Genomic DNA, 19,707 nt, shown 5'->3' with positions numbered 1-19,707 from the left:
AAGGCACATGTGGAGTTGGCAGATTTTAATGCCATGCTCCCGGCTGAAAATACCTTCCGTGCCCAACTATCCACACGCTTATCGTCCCTATCTGGAGGGATAGACGGGTACGCAAGTTTGTTGGTCCAATATGTCTGTTAAATCGTCTTGGATGAATTGGGCTGGTGGTCTAGCCCATCCCAGGTAATCTACCACCTTGGTCATTAACTGATGGTAAGATGGACTGGCATGCTCTCCTGGATCTGGTCTACCAAAGTCATTCTCAGGAGAAGTGTCAATGCCACTTGCATTATGTAAAGACTCCACCAAATCCCTCATTCTGCTTTCCTCGGAGATCAAGCTTTCTGGGACATTTGGGGTGCCATATACCAATCCAAAAGGTACATTTTCCTCCTCAGATCTCTCCTGTTCCTCAAAAATTGAGACGGGGACCCATTGCTCACTATTCTTAGAGAAGCACAGCTCCTCCCTACTGATGAGGTCTAATGTCTGGCAGAGGGACTCCCAGGACCCCCCTTGTGAATTTGCATTTTTAAGTAACTTTGGGTCTCACCCTATGTTACTAGGGGAATCCAGACGTGGACGCCTTGCTCATTATTCTTAGAGAGGCACAGCTCCTCCCCACTGAGGAGGTCCAACCAGACAAACACTGTCTGGGGATGCTGTTGGTACTCTTGTTCAGAGGAGAATTGCCTAGCATTTCGGTGCTGGACTGCCCCACGGTAGGACAAAGACTGATATGTTTGGGATATTTCTTCTCTGTGAAAGATAGTGAGCTAAAGACTCTGGGTAAGTCTCTCGTAACCAGGACTAAGGCCTGGCAGAGGGACACCCAAGACCCCCCTTGTGAATTTGAATCCTCAAAAATTGAGGTCAAGGATTCCTAGGGAGAGGCTTGAAAACCTTCTCTGGGAGAGGAAGAGGTGTAGTACTAGGCTCTGAAGAAATTGCATGTTTTGTAACTTTCTCCTTGCCTTTTTCTGGCTGCCCTGCCTTGGTTGGAGCCTTTGGCGGCGAGGGTTTCGGCGGCGACATCGATAAAGGCGTCAACGACATAGTGGTCGGTGACAGGGTCTGCTTCGAGGGCGTCGAGGCAGTCTTTGACGATTTTCCCTTCGAGGTGTGACAGGTCTCGGATGGCGTCGGTGACCTCGAGCGGTCAACTCGACTCGAGCGTTTATCGCTCAGCATCCTGGAAGGTTCCCTATCCTTCCTTTTACGATCACCCGGGCTCGAGGGCGCGCAAGTGTCCGAGCGATGACGCTCCCGGGCGGCTTCCGAAGAAGGCGCCGACCGAGGCTTCGCCTTCTCAAACACCTCCATCATTTTGACCCTGAATGCTTCCCACTCTTCGGAAGACGAATGTTTCGTGGGGCATTTCATTTTTTTCGGAGACTCGTCTGATGACGAGGTGGAGGGAGACCTGTGGCGTTGTTTCTTCAATTCTTTTGACGAAGACGACGAGCGATGAGAATCGCTTCGGTATCTAGATCAATGTCTTTCGTGTCTAGGAGATTTCTCCTCATGGGGTCTCGACTCGACGCTAGAGGCTTTTCGATGCTTCCGACCGACCTGTAGCTTTCCTCTCCTTTCTCGCAAGGCCTTCCCCGTCATCGCCTGACAGTTCAAACAGGCCTCCGTGTCGTGGCCTTCTCCGAGGCACCACAAACACTCGCGGTGCGGGTCAGTGATCGACATTTTTGAGCCGCACGACTTGCATTTCTGGAAACCCGATCTCGGGGTCGTGGTCGGTATCGATGACGAGGACATTTCTTGTTTATATATATTATTCTTCACAGAACTCGAGGCGCGCTGAATATCCGAAGCAACGTAACTGTGGAAAAACGGAACTGAGGCCAACGGGCGCCGCGCCTGCTACTTATACACCCGATGACGTCACCCTCGACGGAGGCCTTCGAGGGACCATCGACTCGACGACATCGACGCACGGCGCCCTTTGCCAAAAAAATTCTGAAGAGCAGCAAAGCTTGATGGAATACATCTAAGATGAGGAATACGTTGGAGGACACAAACCACTCGAAATCTATTTTTGTTAGAATCTATTTTTGATGACTGCTCTCCTGAGCTGAGACAACACTTGGCTGAGTCGACGGAAATTGATCGAAAGAAGTTAGCAAAGGCTGCTGACTTGTCTATAATTCAATTCCAGATAACATCAAAGAATATTACAATGACAGTGTACTTGTAAATGGTCAGGAGACCCCAGTCATTAGAGACACTGGGGCAAGCATTACAGTAGAGGATGAATCTTTTTTCAAGGCTGAGGATGTTGCTAAGGCACCCAAAAGCCTCACTAAACTTGCTGGCTGTAGGCCCTGTGGAAATGCTTCCTATACTACCAGCTCTCATCCAGTGCAACAACATGACTGTCAAGATACCTGTTGGAGTACAAAGTGAGGTGCCTGGGAGAGTCATGTTGGGGAATGACTAAATAAATGTCTTGGAGTTGTATTAAGCACTCCCAGGCCTTGGATGGCTACAAACGGTCTGTGCCTCAATGGGGACAAGACGGAAACCTCATTCTTGGTCAAAAGTCCACATTAGCTAGGCTTGACTCACTCTACTCCAACTTCCGTATCGACAACTGTCTCATCCCAGTCTTATCCTCTGTTAAAACTCTAGGAGTCTACATTGATGCTACACTGTCTATGGATAAACAAGTCAGTGCCATTGTCTCTGCCTCCGCTCTGAGCACTAAATTTATTAATGCTATTAAACCGTTTCTGTAACGCTCACCTGATTCCCGCAGAGGCGCCGGTCTTGACTGGGTGAATGCTGTATCTTCAAAGGTGATGTGTAACACACGGTTGGCTCTTTGGGCTGGACCTCTGTGCACTGTATGTCTGACTCGAAGAGTAAGATGTCTGCAGGTAGAAAATATGGGATTAATGAACTGGGGTTATTGGGTGCCTCTCTCCTCTTCCCTTTCTCTTCTCCTGTAGAACCCCAAAGGTTAACGCCCTCACCTTAGGTAAGTGAACGCCGAGCTCTCCATCTGCCTCGGGGCAGGGTGCCGTAACCAGTTTCTTCACTGGATAAGGGTGCAGGCCTCTTGACCTCAGAGGACTGCTGTCCGTCGTTAACTGCACGAACGGTAAGTTCTGGGCACTTCAAATGTCTTAAAAGTCTTTTGTAATGATATCTCTTGTTTTGCAGGGTTCCGGCGATGGCGGATGGCGGGCTGATGAGAGTTGAGGATCGAACCCGCGTGAGGAATAGAAGCGCCTGGAAGCACGTAAGTAAGCGCTTGTAGCCTGCTTCACGATGCGCACTAACTGTCCCTTTTATCTTGCAGGTACAAGTTCGGAGCTTTAGAGAAGCTGAAGGGTGCTGGAATACCCACTGGATTCGGCGTGGGAAGGAGTAATGGCACGTGAGTAATAAAGTTGCCCAATGTCTTTAAACGCACCTTCTTTTGTCTTTCAGATGCGGGATGCAGCGACGAAGGCCTCCGGAGCGTGCGAAGAGCTGGTAAGCTTTTGTCTTTCAGATGCCGGAATGCAAAGACCTCCGGAGCATGCGAAGAGTAGGTAAGCCTTTGTCTTTCAGATGCCGGAATGCAGCGCGAGGCGTTGGTGACAGCCGATGGACCAGGTAAGAGATGCGCTGCCACTGAAGACCGTAGTGCTAACCTGTTCTTTCTTTGTCTTTACAGGTGCTGCTGAAGTCTGGATTCCAGGATGGTAAGCCTTTGTTCCCTTAGGCCCAGGATCAGAAGCAGAAGACACGATGAGCGTTCTGCTGCAGAGAATGCAGAATAACGCAAAGCAAGATTCATCCATCGGGTGTGGTTTAAATAGCCTCCTGTAGTGCTTAGGTGTCTCCTTCCACAGCCTCGCCTAGGTGAGAAAAGAGTTCCTGCTTTCCAGAAGAGTTCCAGTGTTCTGAACCTAGGGAGTGGCTCCTGCCCCACCCAACAGGAAAAGTAGTCCCAAACAGAAGAGGATCAGGGGCTCAACTGGCAGGTAAGTAAGCAGCATGGTCTGCTGCAGGTAAGTCCACCCAAGCATTATGAGCCTGGCGCTTCCAGCGCTGGGACTGGGCATCTTTATGAGCCTGGTGCCACTGGCGCCAGGACAGGGTCCAAAAGGTCCCAATTGGGACTGGCTGGCACTCGGAACCGGGGTTATGGGTCTGCTTCCAAGGGAGTCGGGCAAGTCCTGATCTTTTGGAAGCAGAGATCATGACAGCTTCTAACCAAGGAAAATTGCCTCTACATTGCCAGAGCTACTATAGGAGCCAAGTTGGATTACTGCTATGCACTCCTAAGCTGGCACCTCCAAAAAAAACTTTACCAGACTCCAAACCACCCAAAATAATGCACTCAAAGCAGCTCTCAGTATACCTAAAAGAGACCACATCACACAAGCAAGAAAGATGGCTCATTGGATCCCAGTCAAAGACTGCATCACATTCAAAATTCTCACAACCACACACAAATGCATCAACCTCTCAGCACCCTCATACTTATCAGACACACTTTCCAGAACACACTCTACAAGGCATACTAGAGAATGCTACACTAACCAAGACAGGGTGCCACACATCAAAAGGCCAAAGGAGAAGGAATAAGCTTCCCTATCTTGTCCCTAAGCTATGGAACGTGCTCCCTACTGCACTCGGAGCCGAAGCGTCTCTCTATGCCTTTCGTAAAAAACTTAAAACGGCCCTCTTCAACTATATACACTCATTTGCCCATTATCTGTATACATCCGCTACTATGCATACCATCTAGTCCTAGCATGCTTGTCTGCCTTTCTGTATGCAACTAAGCTATGATCATTTCTTGTATGTAACTAAGCCACGATGCCCCAGGGCTGCTGTACGCTGAACAAATGTGAATAAATAAATCAATAAATAAATAAAGGAGAAGATTATTTAGGACAAACAAGGGACCACAAATATTCTTAAGCAGGCAAATACTTTCAGATCCCCCAATAAGAGTCATTCAGTGGAAGAGGCTAAGCCATAGTCAATAGGCAAAAGTCTATGTAAGCTGAAGCACCTCTTTGTAGGTAAGTAGAAAGTCTTTGCACAATGTTTTAGAAGTCTTTGAAGAAAAGAAGAATCAAATGTTGGGCCACAAGCTGATTAGATATGCGAGTAGTAGAAGATGCAAGCAACTCTACAGTAAGAGGTAAATTCTCTCAGACTTTGTACAGCACCTTTAAAATGAAGAAAAGATGCAGTAGAGGACTCCTGTTCAGCTCTGCAGATCTCACGGTTTCAGGGCCTCAGTCGTGGGGACAAGAGGGAGGACGTCGAGGACTCCTGCACTGCACTGGAACTGTCAAAACTCGCAACCAGCAAACTTCACTTTCAGTGGCTGTTCAGTGTTTCAGCTCCTCGTGTCTACCGCAAATAGCAACACTGCGGTTCCTGGTTTTCGAGATGGACTTCCCTTGCTTCTAGGGTCCTGAACTCTGTTGAGGGGGCTCAGGCTCGGTCAGTCGTGCTTCCTGGGAGTCCAGAGGATCTTCCTGGAGCTCTTGGCCAACTTAAAAGTAACGCACACAATCTGGTGTTCCTCTCCCTGGCTATACGGTTTCCAGCAGCAACTCTGTGGAAATTCAACCAGCTCCAAGATGGATGTGCAGGTGGCTTACTTTGGAGTTGATTGGTCCCACCAACTAAAGGGGAGAAGTCGTCATTGTAGGGGCTTCTCTGTCAATGCAAACTTGGCGTTTCGGCACTGCAGCAGGGCTTCACCGTCCAAACCAACGGTCCAGGAGTTGCAGCAGGCGTCCTCTTCAAGTTCTTCTTCGGTTCCTTCGTCCACTGGTCGACTGCTTTCCAAACCAAAAGCCTGGCCTTTTATTCAGTTCTCTCCCATTAATTCCAGCCTAGCTGTCAGTCACCCAGCAGGGTGGCTGTCCTTGCCGGACAGTCAGCCAGCCAATCTCTACAGAGTGCATTTTGGTCTCCTAGGAGACTAATCACAAGGAGGTTCGGGCACCGCCCCCACTTCCTGCCTATCCCAGACACCCTGGAGCCAGAGGCAGGCTTCACTCGTGAATCCCGCCAAAGACAAAGCGAACAATGGGACGAAACCTGGTTTGGCGCGCAGAGTAAATTTCAAGAAGGACCTTTCCATGAAGAAATGGCGAAAAAACCAAGAGAAGGTTTTCAAACCTTTTGGAAATCGGAAAGACTTCCCTTTGCCACTGCATTTAAGGTGCTTTGTGACAAAACGCAAAAGATGATGCCTATGGAGTTTGTCAGACTCCACAACCAAAAGAAACACAGTGTCCAAAAATCACAAACATACATGAGAGAGTGGGAAAAAGGGCCTCACTCTCTCCAGGTTGAAAAAAATCAAGTCCTCAAAATCCAGCAAAGTTGCTGGGGGTCTCTAAGGTGGAGGGAATTAGTAGATTTCTGAGAATTCTCCCTAACAGTGCCTTCTTGTCCCCCAGGATGTTTTACAGAAAGTCCTTATCGACTTGTGTTGCCTCAGTGTCAATGTTGAAATGTTGTGCCGCCTTCAGTAACAATTTGTTATACTGTAGTTGGTTGTCAAATGGCGAGTCTGCAACCGGCTGGTCCTGATGATCAGGTGACTGTACTACATAAATCCTGTTATCGTCGTAGTACTGGTCATGCTCCCAGCTATAGAGGTCCCCCTGAGACCCTGCTTGGTCATAATAATATCGGTCTTGATATTGAGAGCTGTCTTGGGGTGCCAAGGCGGAAGTGCCTAGAGCAGAGGTGCTGGGTTGTGGCTGAAGGTAGGATTTTCTTGGCAGGGGGTGGCTCTGCTGATGCCCCTTGCTGCGAGACATCTCTGAGTACTGTTAATTGATCTGGGTGACTGTCCATTCGCCCTATGATCTTGTTGAATTATTTTGGTGTAAAACAACATTCTGGTGGGAAGCCCGAGATGACAGGACCCCGGGAAAGGGTGACATCTTTAGTAGGGGTGGTTTTTGTGGAAAGGCTGTCTTTATGCCACATAGCCCCAGAGAGGTTGTCTAAGGGAGTGAAAGACTGTCAGGGTGGCCTCGGTAGTTAATGGCGTCGAAATTGTGTGTTTCTTCGGCGACCTTGCCTTTAGTAGAGTGGTTGAATAGTGTAGATACAGATATTCATTTCACCTTTGAATACTCAGCATCTAGGATTGCCTTCCTGGATTTGTTCATCTATGTCGAAGAAGGCCTTTTACGTACTGAATTACATAGAAAGCCTACAGAAATAAATATGACATTGAAATATGAAAGTCAGCACCCCGCGAGCCTACTCCGCAACTTACCTTATGGTATGTTTCTTCGGTTACGCCGTAACTGTACGGATGTCGCCAAATTTTCCAAAAATGCGGCCATCTTCGAAACAAGATTATTGGAACGCGACTATCCTAAAAAATTGATGAAACATTCTAAAAAGAGAGCTCGCTATGCGAATCGAGATTTGCTACTACTACCGAAATGTGAGAGTGTGAAAAATGAGGAATTGGTATGTGTTTCAACTTTCTGCCAATATAGTAACGCCATCAAAGGCATTATTCTGAAAAATTGGCGCATTCTAAATGCCTCAGGGACGACTATTCCTAAACCACTGTTTGCTTTTAAAAAAAGCAAAAATTTAAAACAAAAACTAACTCAGGCCAATAGATCCCCAGTAAAAACCTCTACTATTCGAGACACTAATCTCGATCCATCGGTAGGACATTATCCTTGCATTTCCTGTATGGCTTGCAAATTCTCGAAGAAGACCTTTTCTTTCAATGCGCAGAAGACGAATTGGGTTCTCTGGACTTTTACAACATGCAGGAGCAAAAACGTAATTTACGCCATCCGATGCCCCGGTCAGTTGCTGTATTTTGGCAAAACAACCACAGAGGTAAGTACTAGGATTAATGAACATCACTCAAAAATCAAAACACGCAACCTCAGTGTGCCTATGGTAATCCATTTTGTGGAGATGGGCCACACTGCAGAGCAAATAGAGTGGTTCTGCATGGAAAAAGTGCAGGCTCAAAATCAATTCCAAATGGTTACAAATTTGGATTACAAAGAGAAACTATGGATTTTTAACCTCAAAACATTAACTCAAGGATTGAAAACTCTGGAGCCTTGGCATGCGAGCTATTAACATCAGTAATACTGTATTTTCTCAGCCCGTCCCCCATCCAGTAGACCCTGGATATAGAACGTAACTATCGTTCATGTAACGCCTATAATGAGACTAGGATCATGTAAGCCTATGCAGGGGGGATGGAATGCATTTAACACTGCATTTAATGCTTGCCCTTGTCCCCTCCCCCTGTTCCCACATAGATTTTCACAACATCCGGGTGCGTGTTTATATATTCTTTTAACACCCCAGCAAGTTGGGGTTTATACCAAGCGGGCATGATAGCGCTAGGTGTCCCTTTAAATATTTGGAAGAAAAGACTTCCACTGGAGACTACTGCGTTGCCATGATAGCACGCATAATTGCAATATCACGTGATCGAACGCTAGATCATGTGATTGACGCGTAGCTATTTTAACTCGAGAGAAGCGAAACTATCCGTGCCCGCGTTTACAGGTGCTCAGATTCGTTCCGATGAAGCAAGACGGCAGCGAATAGCCAGAGAAAAGCTTTTCACTTGTTGGAGGTAAGCGTCCTAGTTGCGAGAGACCCACGTTATTGATTTATACAACGGCTGGTAAACTGTGGGTAGCTCGACGGGTGGATTATTCCTTGCATTTGTTGTTGAATTTGAAAAATGGTATTCCTCATTTTTGGGCTTAGGCATCCCTTTTGTAGGTAACGATATATTAAGGCTTCGTATTATCAGCTGGGGCTGTAGCCTAATCCCTTTCTCTCTTTTTTGAGCTTAGTAAATGATTTAAACGCTCGATTTGTTTTGGTCATAAAACCTCAACTTTCAACTCTGTGTTCATCTTAGGGATGGAACACATTCTTGTGAGCCACTGCGGGATGGAAGTATAAATATCCACATCTCTTTTTTTCTTTGATGTGCCACATCGGACACATTGGGTAAGTCCGGAGTCTAAACTTGGGCCTTAGTGGTGATGGTGGCAGGATGCATTTTTTCTGTATTTTTAATTAGTTATGTCTTTAACCCATAGGGTGGAGTTTTATTGGGAAATCAACAATTCCTATTGCGGGAACTAAATGCTGGAAGCTGCTAAACGAAACTGTTAGCTGACCCAACAACATCATAAAGGAATTTTTCCTTTTGCTCAACTAAGGTTAGTTGTGCACTCCCGGTTATAACAGCTTCATTATTTCAACATATAGGGATGGATAATATTTAGTTGACCACCTTCAAAGTTTGAGCATCCATGTGGGACTCCTTTGTTTGAATGGGCTCCCTTTGGTATAATCTAATATTTTGGTGATTTGACCCATGTGATTAAGGAGCGATCATAGTGCTCTATATTTGCTCTCTGGACAAGTTTTGGTGTGCACTCTGCCGTTGACCCGATCCTACTAATTTCTGGACACCAATCTATGATGGTTGCACTCTATATGGGTGACCCACACGTTATACTTTATAGATATTTTCTTTAAGTAGAAGTAGCAGCAACAGCAGGTTGCTGTTCATGTGCACAAATATTGGCTGTATATTTGGTTTTTAATACTATCGTACCATGTTGTCATCACAATATAGAAGACTTATGGGCTTATGTCTTCTGTTTTCCTTTAGAATTTAAATTTGTGTATCTCCTGATGAAGACGTCACTAAAATAGAGTATCACGTCGAAACTGGTAGAGAAACCTGAGATGAGGTCGTAGTTGAAGATTCTGGTGACCCATCTCAATCAGCTGGCCACTTTTCTTTATCATCTATTGTGGCCAAAGATTCTTTCTATAAATAATCTTATTGATTAATTACATGTCATGGTTTTTATAGATTTTAGATATTGTTTATCCCTTGTAGTTTTGTATAAATTGGATGGTTGACATTTGCATGTGGATGAATGAGTGTACGATTGAATAGGATGAATTTTATTATTGTATAGAAGTGTTCTTAAAGTTTTTTCCTACTATGTGAATTGTTGCCCTTAAGTGCAGATTAAAATCATGATTTGAGTCATTTATCTAAATTGTATCAAGTTTAATAAATTCCCTTGATACCTATTTGAAAATTGTTTCCTTTGGATGTCTTTTCTGTGATCTATACTTTAGAAGAGGCGCTAACATGATTTTGAATTAGCGCTTGTTTTTTCAGTGCTTTTTAGGAGACGCCGAGATGCCTTTCGACACCTGTTTTTCACAGCGCAAAAGGATGGACTTTTTATAAACGTGTCCGAACCGACCTTTTCCTTTGGTTTTTGGGAGCTGTCAATAGGCGAAAGCATGTGCTATGGGCCAGAGGGCAGTGGGGAACTTGAGGCTTTATCCCTGGTCACCGCATGGGCCTCAACTGTGTCTTCGAGAGTCGGCCGTGGGGTATGTCTTTAGCGTGTTTATGGTTATGTGTCCAGTGGCCGCCAGGGGTCTTCTCCATCACAGGACCGCCGGCCTGTTTCTCAGAGTCGGGGGGCTGCACTTGCGGTCAGGACGGATACTGATCGCCCACGGCATCACTCATGATTCTGTAACTACCCTCAATGCAGTCTTCCGTCACGTCTATGGAGGCCTCGGCCTGCATAGCGTGAGCGGCCCAACGTTTCGTCCGTTGATCCTTTAGAGGTTTCGGCCAGAAAAGCTGACAAGATCTACAGTGCTTTTCAACGTGATCCCTCTGGAGACAGTGGGTCAACATGCAGTGAGTGTCTTTCCATGTAAATTTACGACGGCAGGAGGGACAAAATTTAAATGGGGTGCTGTCCATTATGTATAAAAACAGGACAGTTGGGTGAAAAATGAAGAAGGGGGCTAAAAGGATAAACATTCGCTAAAAGGAGTCAGTATACAGAACCTCCCCCCTCTCTCTCTCCCTACTGTACTGGGCCGAAGCCCGAAGAGGCGATTAAGGACGCATCTAGGCGTCAATCGATCAGTCGTCTACGCTGTGGGTGTTCGTCCGGAGCTGTCGAGTGGATGAGCAGTCATGCGGCGAGGCAAACAATAAAAGGAAAGGTAGACATTCAAATCAGAGGCATCAGCCTAGAAGAAACTCTGCATTTGCGACCAACTTCGATGGCGGAAAAAAACAATCTGAGGGACCTCAACGCGTGAAGGAACATGGGTACAGTATACGTCACACTAGTATTACTAATCATGCCCTGTCAACGTCGTGTTTTGAAAACAAGTCTTATAATACCCTGCGACTTCCACTAGATGTCGGACTATGCAGAGCATGTGATCTAAGCAGATCCACAAGCTCGATCCCAGTATATACTCAGAGTGCCTCCACAATGCTCCAACTTTGTAAATCTCTCAAAATGTGGCTTTTTCAACAGCACTTGAACATGGACGCAGCACTGTGCTACAGTTAAAAGATGTCATCCCAAACACTGGCTACCCAAACCTTGCACAGCGCTTTGCTGCTCTCGAGGTAAATCCGCAACTAAATAATAAAATACCAAAAAATCAAGCTTGCCACTCCAAATAAGTTGTAAAGCACTGCAACACAGTATCACTGTCGCCTACCAGAGAAATAGGGTAAATAGACATGGGCCTCATTACGAGTCCGCCAGTCTGGACTTAACGTTGCTGGTATAACCATACCGGCACCATTTACCGGATCAGCAAATTCCAACCATCGCAACCCGAAATACTACCACCAGAAACCGCCACCGCTGACTCAACGCATCTGAAAACTGCGTCGGCACAGAAACCCCCCCCGGTTAGCGGCAATACGTAACACCGCGCGCATTACAACTAGCATGGACACGGAAACACTGCCATAAAAATGGCAGTAAAACCGTGTACACTGTGGTGGTAACACCGCCACCGCAGACATGACGTTAAACAGTGCCTGGTGAGCTGAATCAGTCCACAGGTGCACCAAATGAGCCCAGCTGGACCCAGCAGGCCACTGGGAGCCTACAAAAGGGCCACACCCACACCCAGGCCAGCTCCAAACACAACAATGCAGGCAGCTGCAGTAGCAGCATTGGGAGTGGGGCTATTGAACCTACAGGCAGCACTGCACATGGTGGCAGTAATGGTGCAGAGGAGGAGGAGGGGGGAGTCGGAGGAGGCACAGACGGCAATTGGCAAACCCTGCAACCATGCCTAACCCAATTGTGCAGGTGGCATGACCCTGCAGGCAGCCTGCAATACCCCGCATCAGGGCATCACTCTGGAACCTCACTCCAGGACAGAGCCACACATTATACCGGCTGGACCGTCCAACAATCATGTACATCACCACCATGATCGAGGACGACATCAGCAGCTTCAATGGCATTCCGACCGCAACCCCTCTTACCCCCCTCCTGAAGGTTGTGTCGGTACTGCATTTTCTTGGCACTGGAACGTATCAGCACACAGTTGGTGAGCTGCATGGGCTCTCACAACCCTGTTTTTCAAGAATACTTGGCCAGGTACTGGATGCCCTGTTGCGCCATGTGTCGGAACACATCGCCCTACCCTGTACACTTGCACAGGTCATTGCCACCAAGTTGGCCTTCCATGCCATCGCTGCCATCCCAAATTGCATTGGTGCAGTAGACTGCATCCACATAGAGCTCACAGTACCACATGCAATGGAGATGGTGTATCGCAATAGGAAACTGTACCACTCACTGAATTTACAGATGGTATGTGACGCTGCCCAAGTGGTAACACATTGCTGCACACTTTTCCCGGGATCAACACATGACTCAATGGTCCTGCGGAATTCAACATTGCCACGATACATGGAACGCTATTCTGGACAAAGCACATGGCTATTGGGTGAGTACAACTGCCAATGCACGGGCCATGAGAAAGGAGGGGTGCTCAGGGCAATGAGGTGTGTGAGTGGCCTGCCACAACTGCACATGCATCACCCCCTGTCCCATGTAATGGACAGTCACCTCGACCCACAAGTCACAAAGCTAGACATGACAGGTGGCCACAGTGTGACAATACACACCCTGCCAAAGGGGATGCAGAACCAAGACTAGTACAAGCTCATACAACTTGAGCCACTTGATTAAGCCACCCACTCTATGCCCCCCCCAATGCACATGATGTGTACACCTGACACATTCTGCATGTACCACTCCATCACAGTCCATAGAGTGACTCCTCCATGTGTGTACATCACAGCGCAATGGCATACTCGCCACCCACTACTGGGAGCAAGGGCACCCCATATGAACTGCAAGTTGTTGGGAATGTCCAAGAGCCAATGTCGACATCAATGAACCAAGATTGTAAATCACCCAGTGGTCAGACCAAAGCCTGGCCCATTATGCACACCCTCCAGCTTATAGCGATTTTGCAATCCTGCAAAATGCAGTGAAAAACAGCCTTTTTGGAAGTAGCTCAACTTTTATTTTTTGGACTCAAGAAATGAAATGCGCAAGCACATTTTGTCACCTGAGCAAAAGAAAAAGCGCAGTCTGATCCACATAGGACATCTGAATTGACGCTTCTTATATGCGCCTATTCAGATGTCCTTTTTCACCCCTATGCACAAATCATGGGGCGTTTCTGCACATTTAAAAGCGCATCCCAAATTGACAAGCAAGATTTGCTTTTAAATGTGCAGAAATTGTAGGCCACTCTATGCGCCCACTTTATATATGTGCTCGAAGGGTGCCACTGCTTTACAGGGTCTTTACTAACCCTACTGACGGATGAAATACTTTTAAAAAACTGTGTGACAGCTGCTGTCTCACTTGCATTTCTGTTCCCCAAATGGGATTAAAATGTGTTTTATTTGGGTTACATTTTACAGTGGCAGGACCCTTAAGGGCCAGTCACGGTGAAATGCATGGGGAGCCTGTAGAGCATTGTCGGGAGAGAATTACCAACACAAACATATTCAAGGTGGCTGGCGAGCTCATCGTTTGCACTACAGCTCTGCCCCGTGGAAATGCGCAGGTCACCTTTGAGATTAAGGTGGCCTACTCATTTCCAAAAATGGCTTATCTAAAAACAGCACATCTTCTGCTCTATTTTTAGATGCCCCTTTTTTTCAGGACAAAATCTACAGTTTTCTTCAAAAATTGAAAAATGTTCACAATATGTGAGAGAAAGGAGTGAGAGGGGAGTGATGGGTGAGCTGTGGCATGGTAGGCAAGAAAGCAAAGGGAGATCAGAGGGAGAGCAGTGGGTCAGAGGGGGAAGCAGTGGGCAGTAGAGCAGAGCGGATGCATTAGGGCGGTGGGCCAGAAATCTGAGAGAGCGTAGGTACAGAAAGAGGAAGGAATGTGGGCTCAGGGGTAGTAGTGGGCTGCAGATTGGGAGACAGGATGAGGGAAGAGTGTGATAGAATGGGAGAAAGGATGAAAGATGCAGAGGTAGCATGCAAGAATGAAGGAATGTATACTGCGGGAGGAATTGGGGAGCGTACGGTGTGAGTTGAAAGTATGATTTGGAGTTTGGCAGGGACTAGAGAGTGCAAATTGTGACTTGGCAGTGTGACATAGCATGCGATTATATGTATGACTGAGCATGAGGTTCAAAAATACAAGTTGTGATGGGGAATTGGTGATACGTGTGAGGTGTGTTGAGTGAGAGAGGTGTGTAGGTGTTTGCGGGATTGGGGAACATAGAAGGGGAATGTTTTCAGCATTACAACCGATAATGATTAATAACGTTAATAATATTAAATAGGCATGCAAACCAAAAAACGTAGCCAAAACAAACACTGTTCTGCCAAGCCCGAGACATTAGTACTCTTCCTATCTGATATAAAAGATACATATATTGACACCCTGGCTCTCTTGTAGCCTTGCACACAGCCTCTTTCCTGCAATGTACCAGTCTTGCACCCTCCAGTCAATAAAAATTGTGCTGCAAAAATGCTGCCATAAATAAAAGTTTGTGCCGCAAAATTTGCCATTTCATGCCGCAAAATTTGCCATTTCATGCCGCGAAATCCTGGAGGGTCTGATTATGATGATTGACCAATGACACATGCATGCACTGCATCTGATGAAGACATGTATACCACTAACGTATGACATATCCCCTCCATTTACATCCTGTGTAGGTGATGCAGGATATGCACTCATGGCGTGGCTGGTGACGTCTGTACGGAGGCCAAGGAACAGGCATGAGGAGGCGTACAACAGGTCACACGTCCGCACACGTGGCATGATCGAGAGGACATTTGGCCTACTGAAGGTCAGGTTCCGCTGCTTGAGCAGATCTGGCGGATCCCAGTGAAGACGGGCAAAATAGTACTCGTGTGTGCCATGCTGCACAATCTGTGCATGCGCAGGAACATACCGCTACCCCCAAACACAGAGGATGATGATGATGGAGTTGATAATGAAGATGGGGCTGTGGATGGGATGGCTGCACCCCCTCGTGGGGGGGGGGCCACAAGATGGACAACATGCACGTGATACACCAATTCGCATTTACCCTTGAGAGACAGCACATGAACAGCATTGCATGTAAATGAAGATACAGGTAAATAAATGGAGTGATTGCAAATGAAATAACGGATGTCCACTCGTAAAAATGTTTTCAAGGGTGATTTATTTAAAACAAAGCATGATAGAAGGCATATTGATGGGCTGTACACCCGTGCCCACCCACCACCCAAACGTACCCACCCCCAACCAGGCCCCTAAACACTACACCCATTATGGACCTCCCCCACCACCCAAACGTACCCACCCACATACACCCATTGTGTCCCTGAATGTCTCCTGCACAGCCAAACACACATGGCCTTATTTGCGTATGCGCTTGAGCGTCCTCGCCAGAGGGCCCTGTCAGACGACTTGAGCGCCTCAGTGGGCTGGCAGTGGTGGAGCTGGATGGGGTGGTGCTGGTGTATGGCACTGTTGGTGTCACTGTTGGCACACGTCCTAGATATGCCTGCTGGGCAAGCAACATGGACTCTGCTATGGTGGATGTGACACTGTTTCCTTACCGGACATGGCATGCCAAGGTCACGATGGTGGTGGCAAAACATCCAACGGCCCTGGAGAGGCGACGCACAGATGCAGAATAGCTCTCCCTCTGCAGCCTGGCCTCCTCCCGCTGCCTTTCAATAAGCTGCGTAAGGGTGGCCTGCTGATCCTCCATCCGCTGCATGCGGGCATTCAGCTCTGCCATGGAGTGGTTTGGCGACCTCATGGGACTATGCATTGATGGGGGGCTGAACTGTAGGTCGTGGAGGGATATGTCATGTCATGTCATCCAAGTTGGCCCCCCTCCCACTGTGGCCCTACTTCAGCCTACATGGCTGGGGCACTGTTATCACTGCATGCACCCTCCTCCGCAGTGCAGATGGTCTCAAGGGTGGGATCTGTGGCCATGTGGCACTTGTGTGGCAGCAGGCAGCATGGGGATGATGGCGTCGGCTGGTGCATCCACGCCAGATGCAGCTGGTGGCTGTGTTCCAAAGCAGCTAGCGTCGTCCTCCTGGGCAGGGGTGCTGCAATGTCCATGTGCAGGTGCACGTCGCCTCGCCTGTTGGGCGTTGTCGCTGTCTCTTGAAATGGCTGTGAGGACACAGAGGGCATGCTGTTAGTTGTGTGCTGGTACTTGATGGGTCCATCACATGCATCAAACAGGATGATAGTAAGCACTTGCATTTACACGCATATGACTGGTGATGCACTCAGGTGTATGTGTCTCTGCTTGTACTCAGTCATGCACTGTGTGCATGTCCAAGGGCCATGTATTGGGGGGTGTTGCTTCTCATCTGGCCTATGACTGGGTCCTTTGGGTCACTCCTGCCCTGACTGGGGGTGTGGGGGGCTATGGTGGGTCCTTTGGGTCACTCTTGGGCTCAAATTGCACTCATGGCTTTGTAATCTGTGCACTTACCGGCATCTACAGGTGGGCTCACTCCTGCCTCTCCATCGCCAATGCCATGTGTGCCCCTTTAGGTGGAGGGCACTGCTGTATCCCTCCTGCCATGACTGCAGTTTTAGTGGTGATGAAGGCCCTACACCTGTGCCACTGCTCTGCTGGCGGTGTGCAGCAATGGGGTTGCGCACTCTGAGCCTGAGGTCGTCCCACCTCTTGTGGCAGTCCTTCACACTGCGTTTTGTCACACTGACTGCTGTGCACTTGCGTGCCGCTTCAGCCCACACCTTTCGATGTTGCTGGGTTGCACGGCGCTGGTCAGCGCTGAAAAGTATTTCTGCATGCTGCATAATGTGGTCCACAAGTACTGTCAGCTCTGCTTCATTGAAGCGCTGTTTCCACTGTCTTTGTGCTGGGATCCTGGATGCCATAGTGGTTGTTGTTTTTGCCTTCTCAGAGTGGTGATCTGGCCTGTGCCGACTGTGGATGGCAGTGGATTGTGGTTTATATAATGGCCGCCTCTCTCTTTCTGGTTTTCGCGGTCATGGCATTTCCGCTTCCGGTGTTTCCGTGTCATCAGTGGCGGTCACGGTTTTTGCACTGCTTTTTGAGGCGGAATGTCCATTTCCGTGGGTGTTTACGTAGCGACAGTGACACCGTTTCCGCGTTGGTGTGGCGCGCGCGACCAACAGGCTGTATTCGGCCGCTCATTCCGCAACCTTGCAGACGCGGAAACTGTATCACCGTCGTCACAGAATCACCGCATTCAGGACCGGCGGATTCGTAATGAGGCTGATGGTCTTTTTGGGCTCCCAATCTGGAGAAGCTTAAGGTCACTAAGGTGGCATAACACAAAGAGTTGGGTACTAAGTAAGGCCTTAGGCTAGGACTCACTATGGAAAATTGTATGTAAACTAAAGATACAGGCTACGGTATGTGAGTTTTGACCCAATAGGTTGGCAGGTAGCTGGGATACACGAGATCTGTGGGCAGGGTGCTGGGTTAAATAAGGACCTGATGGCAGGCTGCTGGAGCACAGTGGCAGGACACTAATTGAAGATAGAAGGTGATTTTAGTGTCACTAGTTATTGGCTGTCAATCACTGAAGGTTTACTTGTATTTCGTTTGTATCTTTTGACAGCTGCCGAGATTCCAGGAAGCTCACAAACTCTGAGGATAGTTCTGAACATTATGAAGTAACCAAGTCCTCTTTTCATATCTGTTGTAACACTAGATCAAAATCCAGTAATTATGGACACCTTGGAAATCACTACTGGGTCTGCCCTGTGAGGAGAATACGTTGAGCATGCTATGATGGAGAACCCAAAAAGCTTGACAACTATGAGAAAGAATGAACAATAAAAACATCCAATCCTCAGTTATATCAGCTTAATCCACAATTGTAAAGTTGAAATTCTCAGCTGGCCGCCTCAATGGCAATACACATATATGTTGCTTTTAATATGGACCACTCAATATAGTTGGAAGGTTGTTGGATAAAATACAGCTGGCCATGACAGCAAACACATTATATTAATGCAAAAATCCATATGAGACACTGAACCAGTGGTGGGCGCTCTGTGACCTTCCATATGTTTTTAAGATGGTTAGGGCAGACAGGAGTTGTAGGCCAAATCACGTGAAAGGTTGTAGCTTGCCCACCACTGTGTTAAATAGTTGTACGCTAGGTGTTGATACCACATCCACCCAGCCTGTGAACACAGACAAAAAGGATAGTTTGCTAACCAATCACTAATTCAAACAGCACAGATAGGAACACCTGGCACCACCATAAACAATTCCCTTCACATTGACAGAGCCTCAAAAGCCAACTCACCCAGACAGAGAGAGACCGGTCTTTGCTTCCCACAGCACAGCAGCAGTACGGACAGTTTGACTTCGTGGAGCTACCATTCTTTTGCTTCTTTTTTAAGATTTTTGGATTGAATTTCTGAAAAAAATTAAACACAAAAAAGGCACAGATAATTAAGGTGCAAGTTAATTAGATATTTGGGGAATACTCTTTGATCTGTTAAACCCACCAGATTTATGCCTCACATCTTTCCTATGCATGTTTATTTTTTAATTCTTACGGCTTTCCTTTGTCTCTGTGACAACGAGGTAGGCCTAAAATGGTCATTCTGATCATGTGGGGTGTTCGTGAGCCCATCATTTCCCCAAGGGAGTTGTTACAGGTAAGCAAACACAAAGGCAGGATTCAAGACTCACCCACTTCTCGTACGCATTATCACCTGCAATATGGAATGGTGGTCCGCTCCAACTGCAATCAGTGTCCCAGTTCATTTTAGAACCGGCACAACACCTGGTATGCAGAATTGACATAGAACCGCTCTGCTGCCCCGCTGCAGGGAATGGAGCTGTCTCTGTGTCCATCATGTAGAGTGCTGAGAATGTCGGTTTGTTGTGTGGACCGCCCCACACAGCATGGATGGGACCCCTCTTTCAAACCCCAGATCAGCTCTCCACAATGATGGCCCAGGACTCTGTTTTCTCTTAGCACTACGACCCCGAAGGCCTGGTGGAAGTGGGAGGAAAACAAGTAGTCTCAGCAAGCCATTGAGAAACTGCCGGATAACTGGGTAACCTGCCCAGCAAACCGGCAGTGTGAACATACAAAGTGTTTGCTTACATGCAACACCTCCTATGGGGAAATGAAAGCCAGCGGTTGGCCCAGGGAATGAGCCGAGGAAGAGAACTGATGAAGGGGGAAAGGAGAGGATAAAAAAAGGGCACAGGAAACTAAAAGGTGTGGGCTGTTCGGGTGAGATCAAGGAAGGAGAAGGAGCAACCTAAGACCAAGCAGAGGAAGAGCGTGGAGAAGGATTGATAAGGAGTGTG

General features: G+C 47.5%; 1 protein-coding gene across 1 annotated transcript in view; it reads right to left on the bottom strand.

The window, feature by feature from the left end:
* The window catches only part of HIRA (histone cell cycle regulator), a 1,376,152-nt gene that overhangs the window by 1,066,203 nt on the left and 290,242 nt on the right, over positions 1 to 19,707 (bottom strand). Inside the window, exon 9 of the mRNA XM_069620059.1 lies at positions 18,686 to 18,799. Coding sequence (XP_069476160.1) covers positions 18,686 to 18,799 — 114 coding nt within the window. The remainder of the gene's footprint in view (positions 1 to 18,685; positions 18,800 to 19,707) is intronic.

The sequence above is a fragment of the Ambystoma mexicanum genome, chromosome 10 (genome assembly GCF_040938575.1).
Source record: "Ambystoma mexicanum isolate Mex_15411 chromosome 10, UKY_AmexF1_1, whole genome shotgun sequence".
Classification (NCBI taxonomy): Eukaryota; Metazoa; Chordata; class Amphibia; order Caudata; family Ambystomatidae; genus Ambystoma; species Ambystoma mexicanum.
This window is presented reverse-complemented; position numbering and strand designations above follow the sequence as displayed.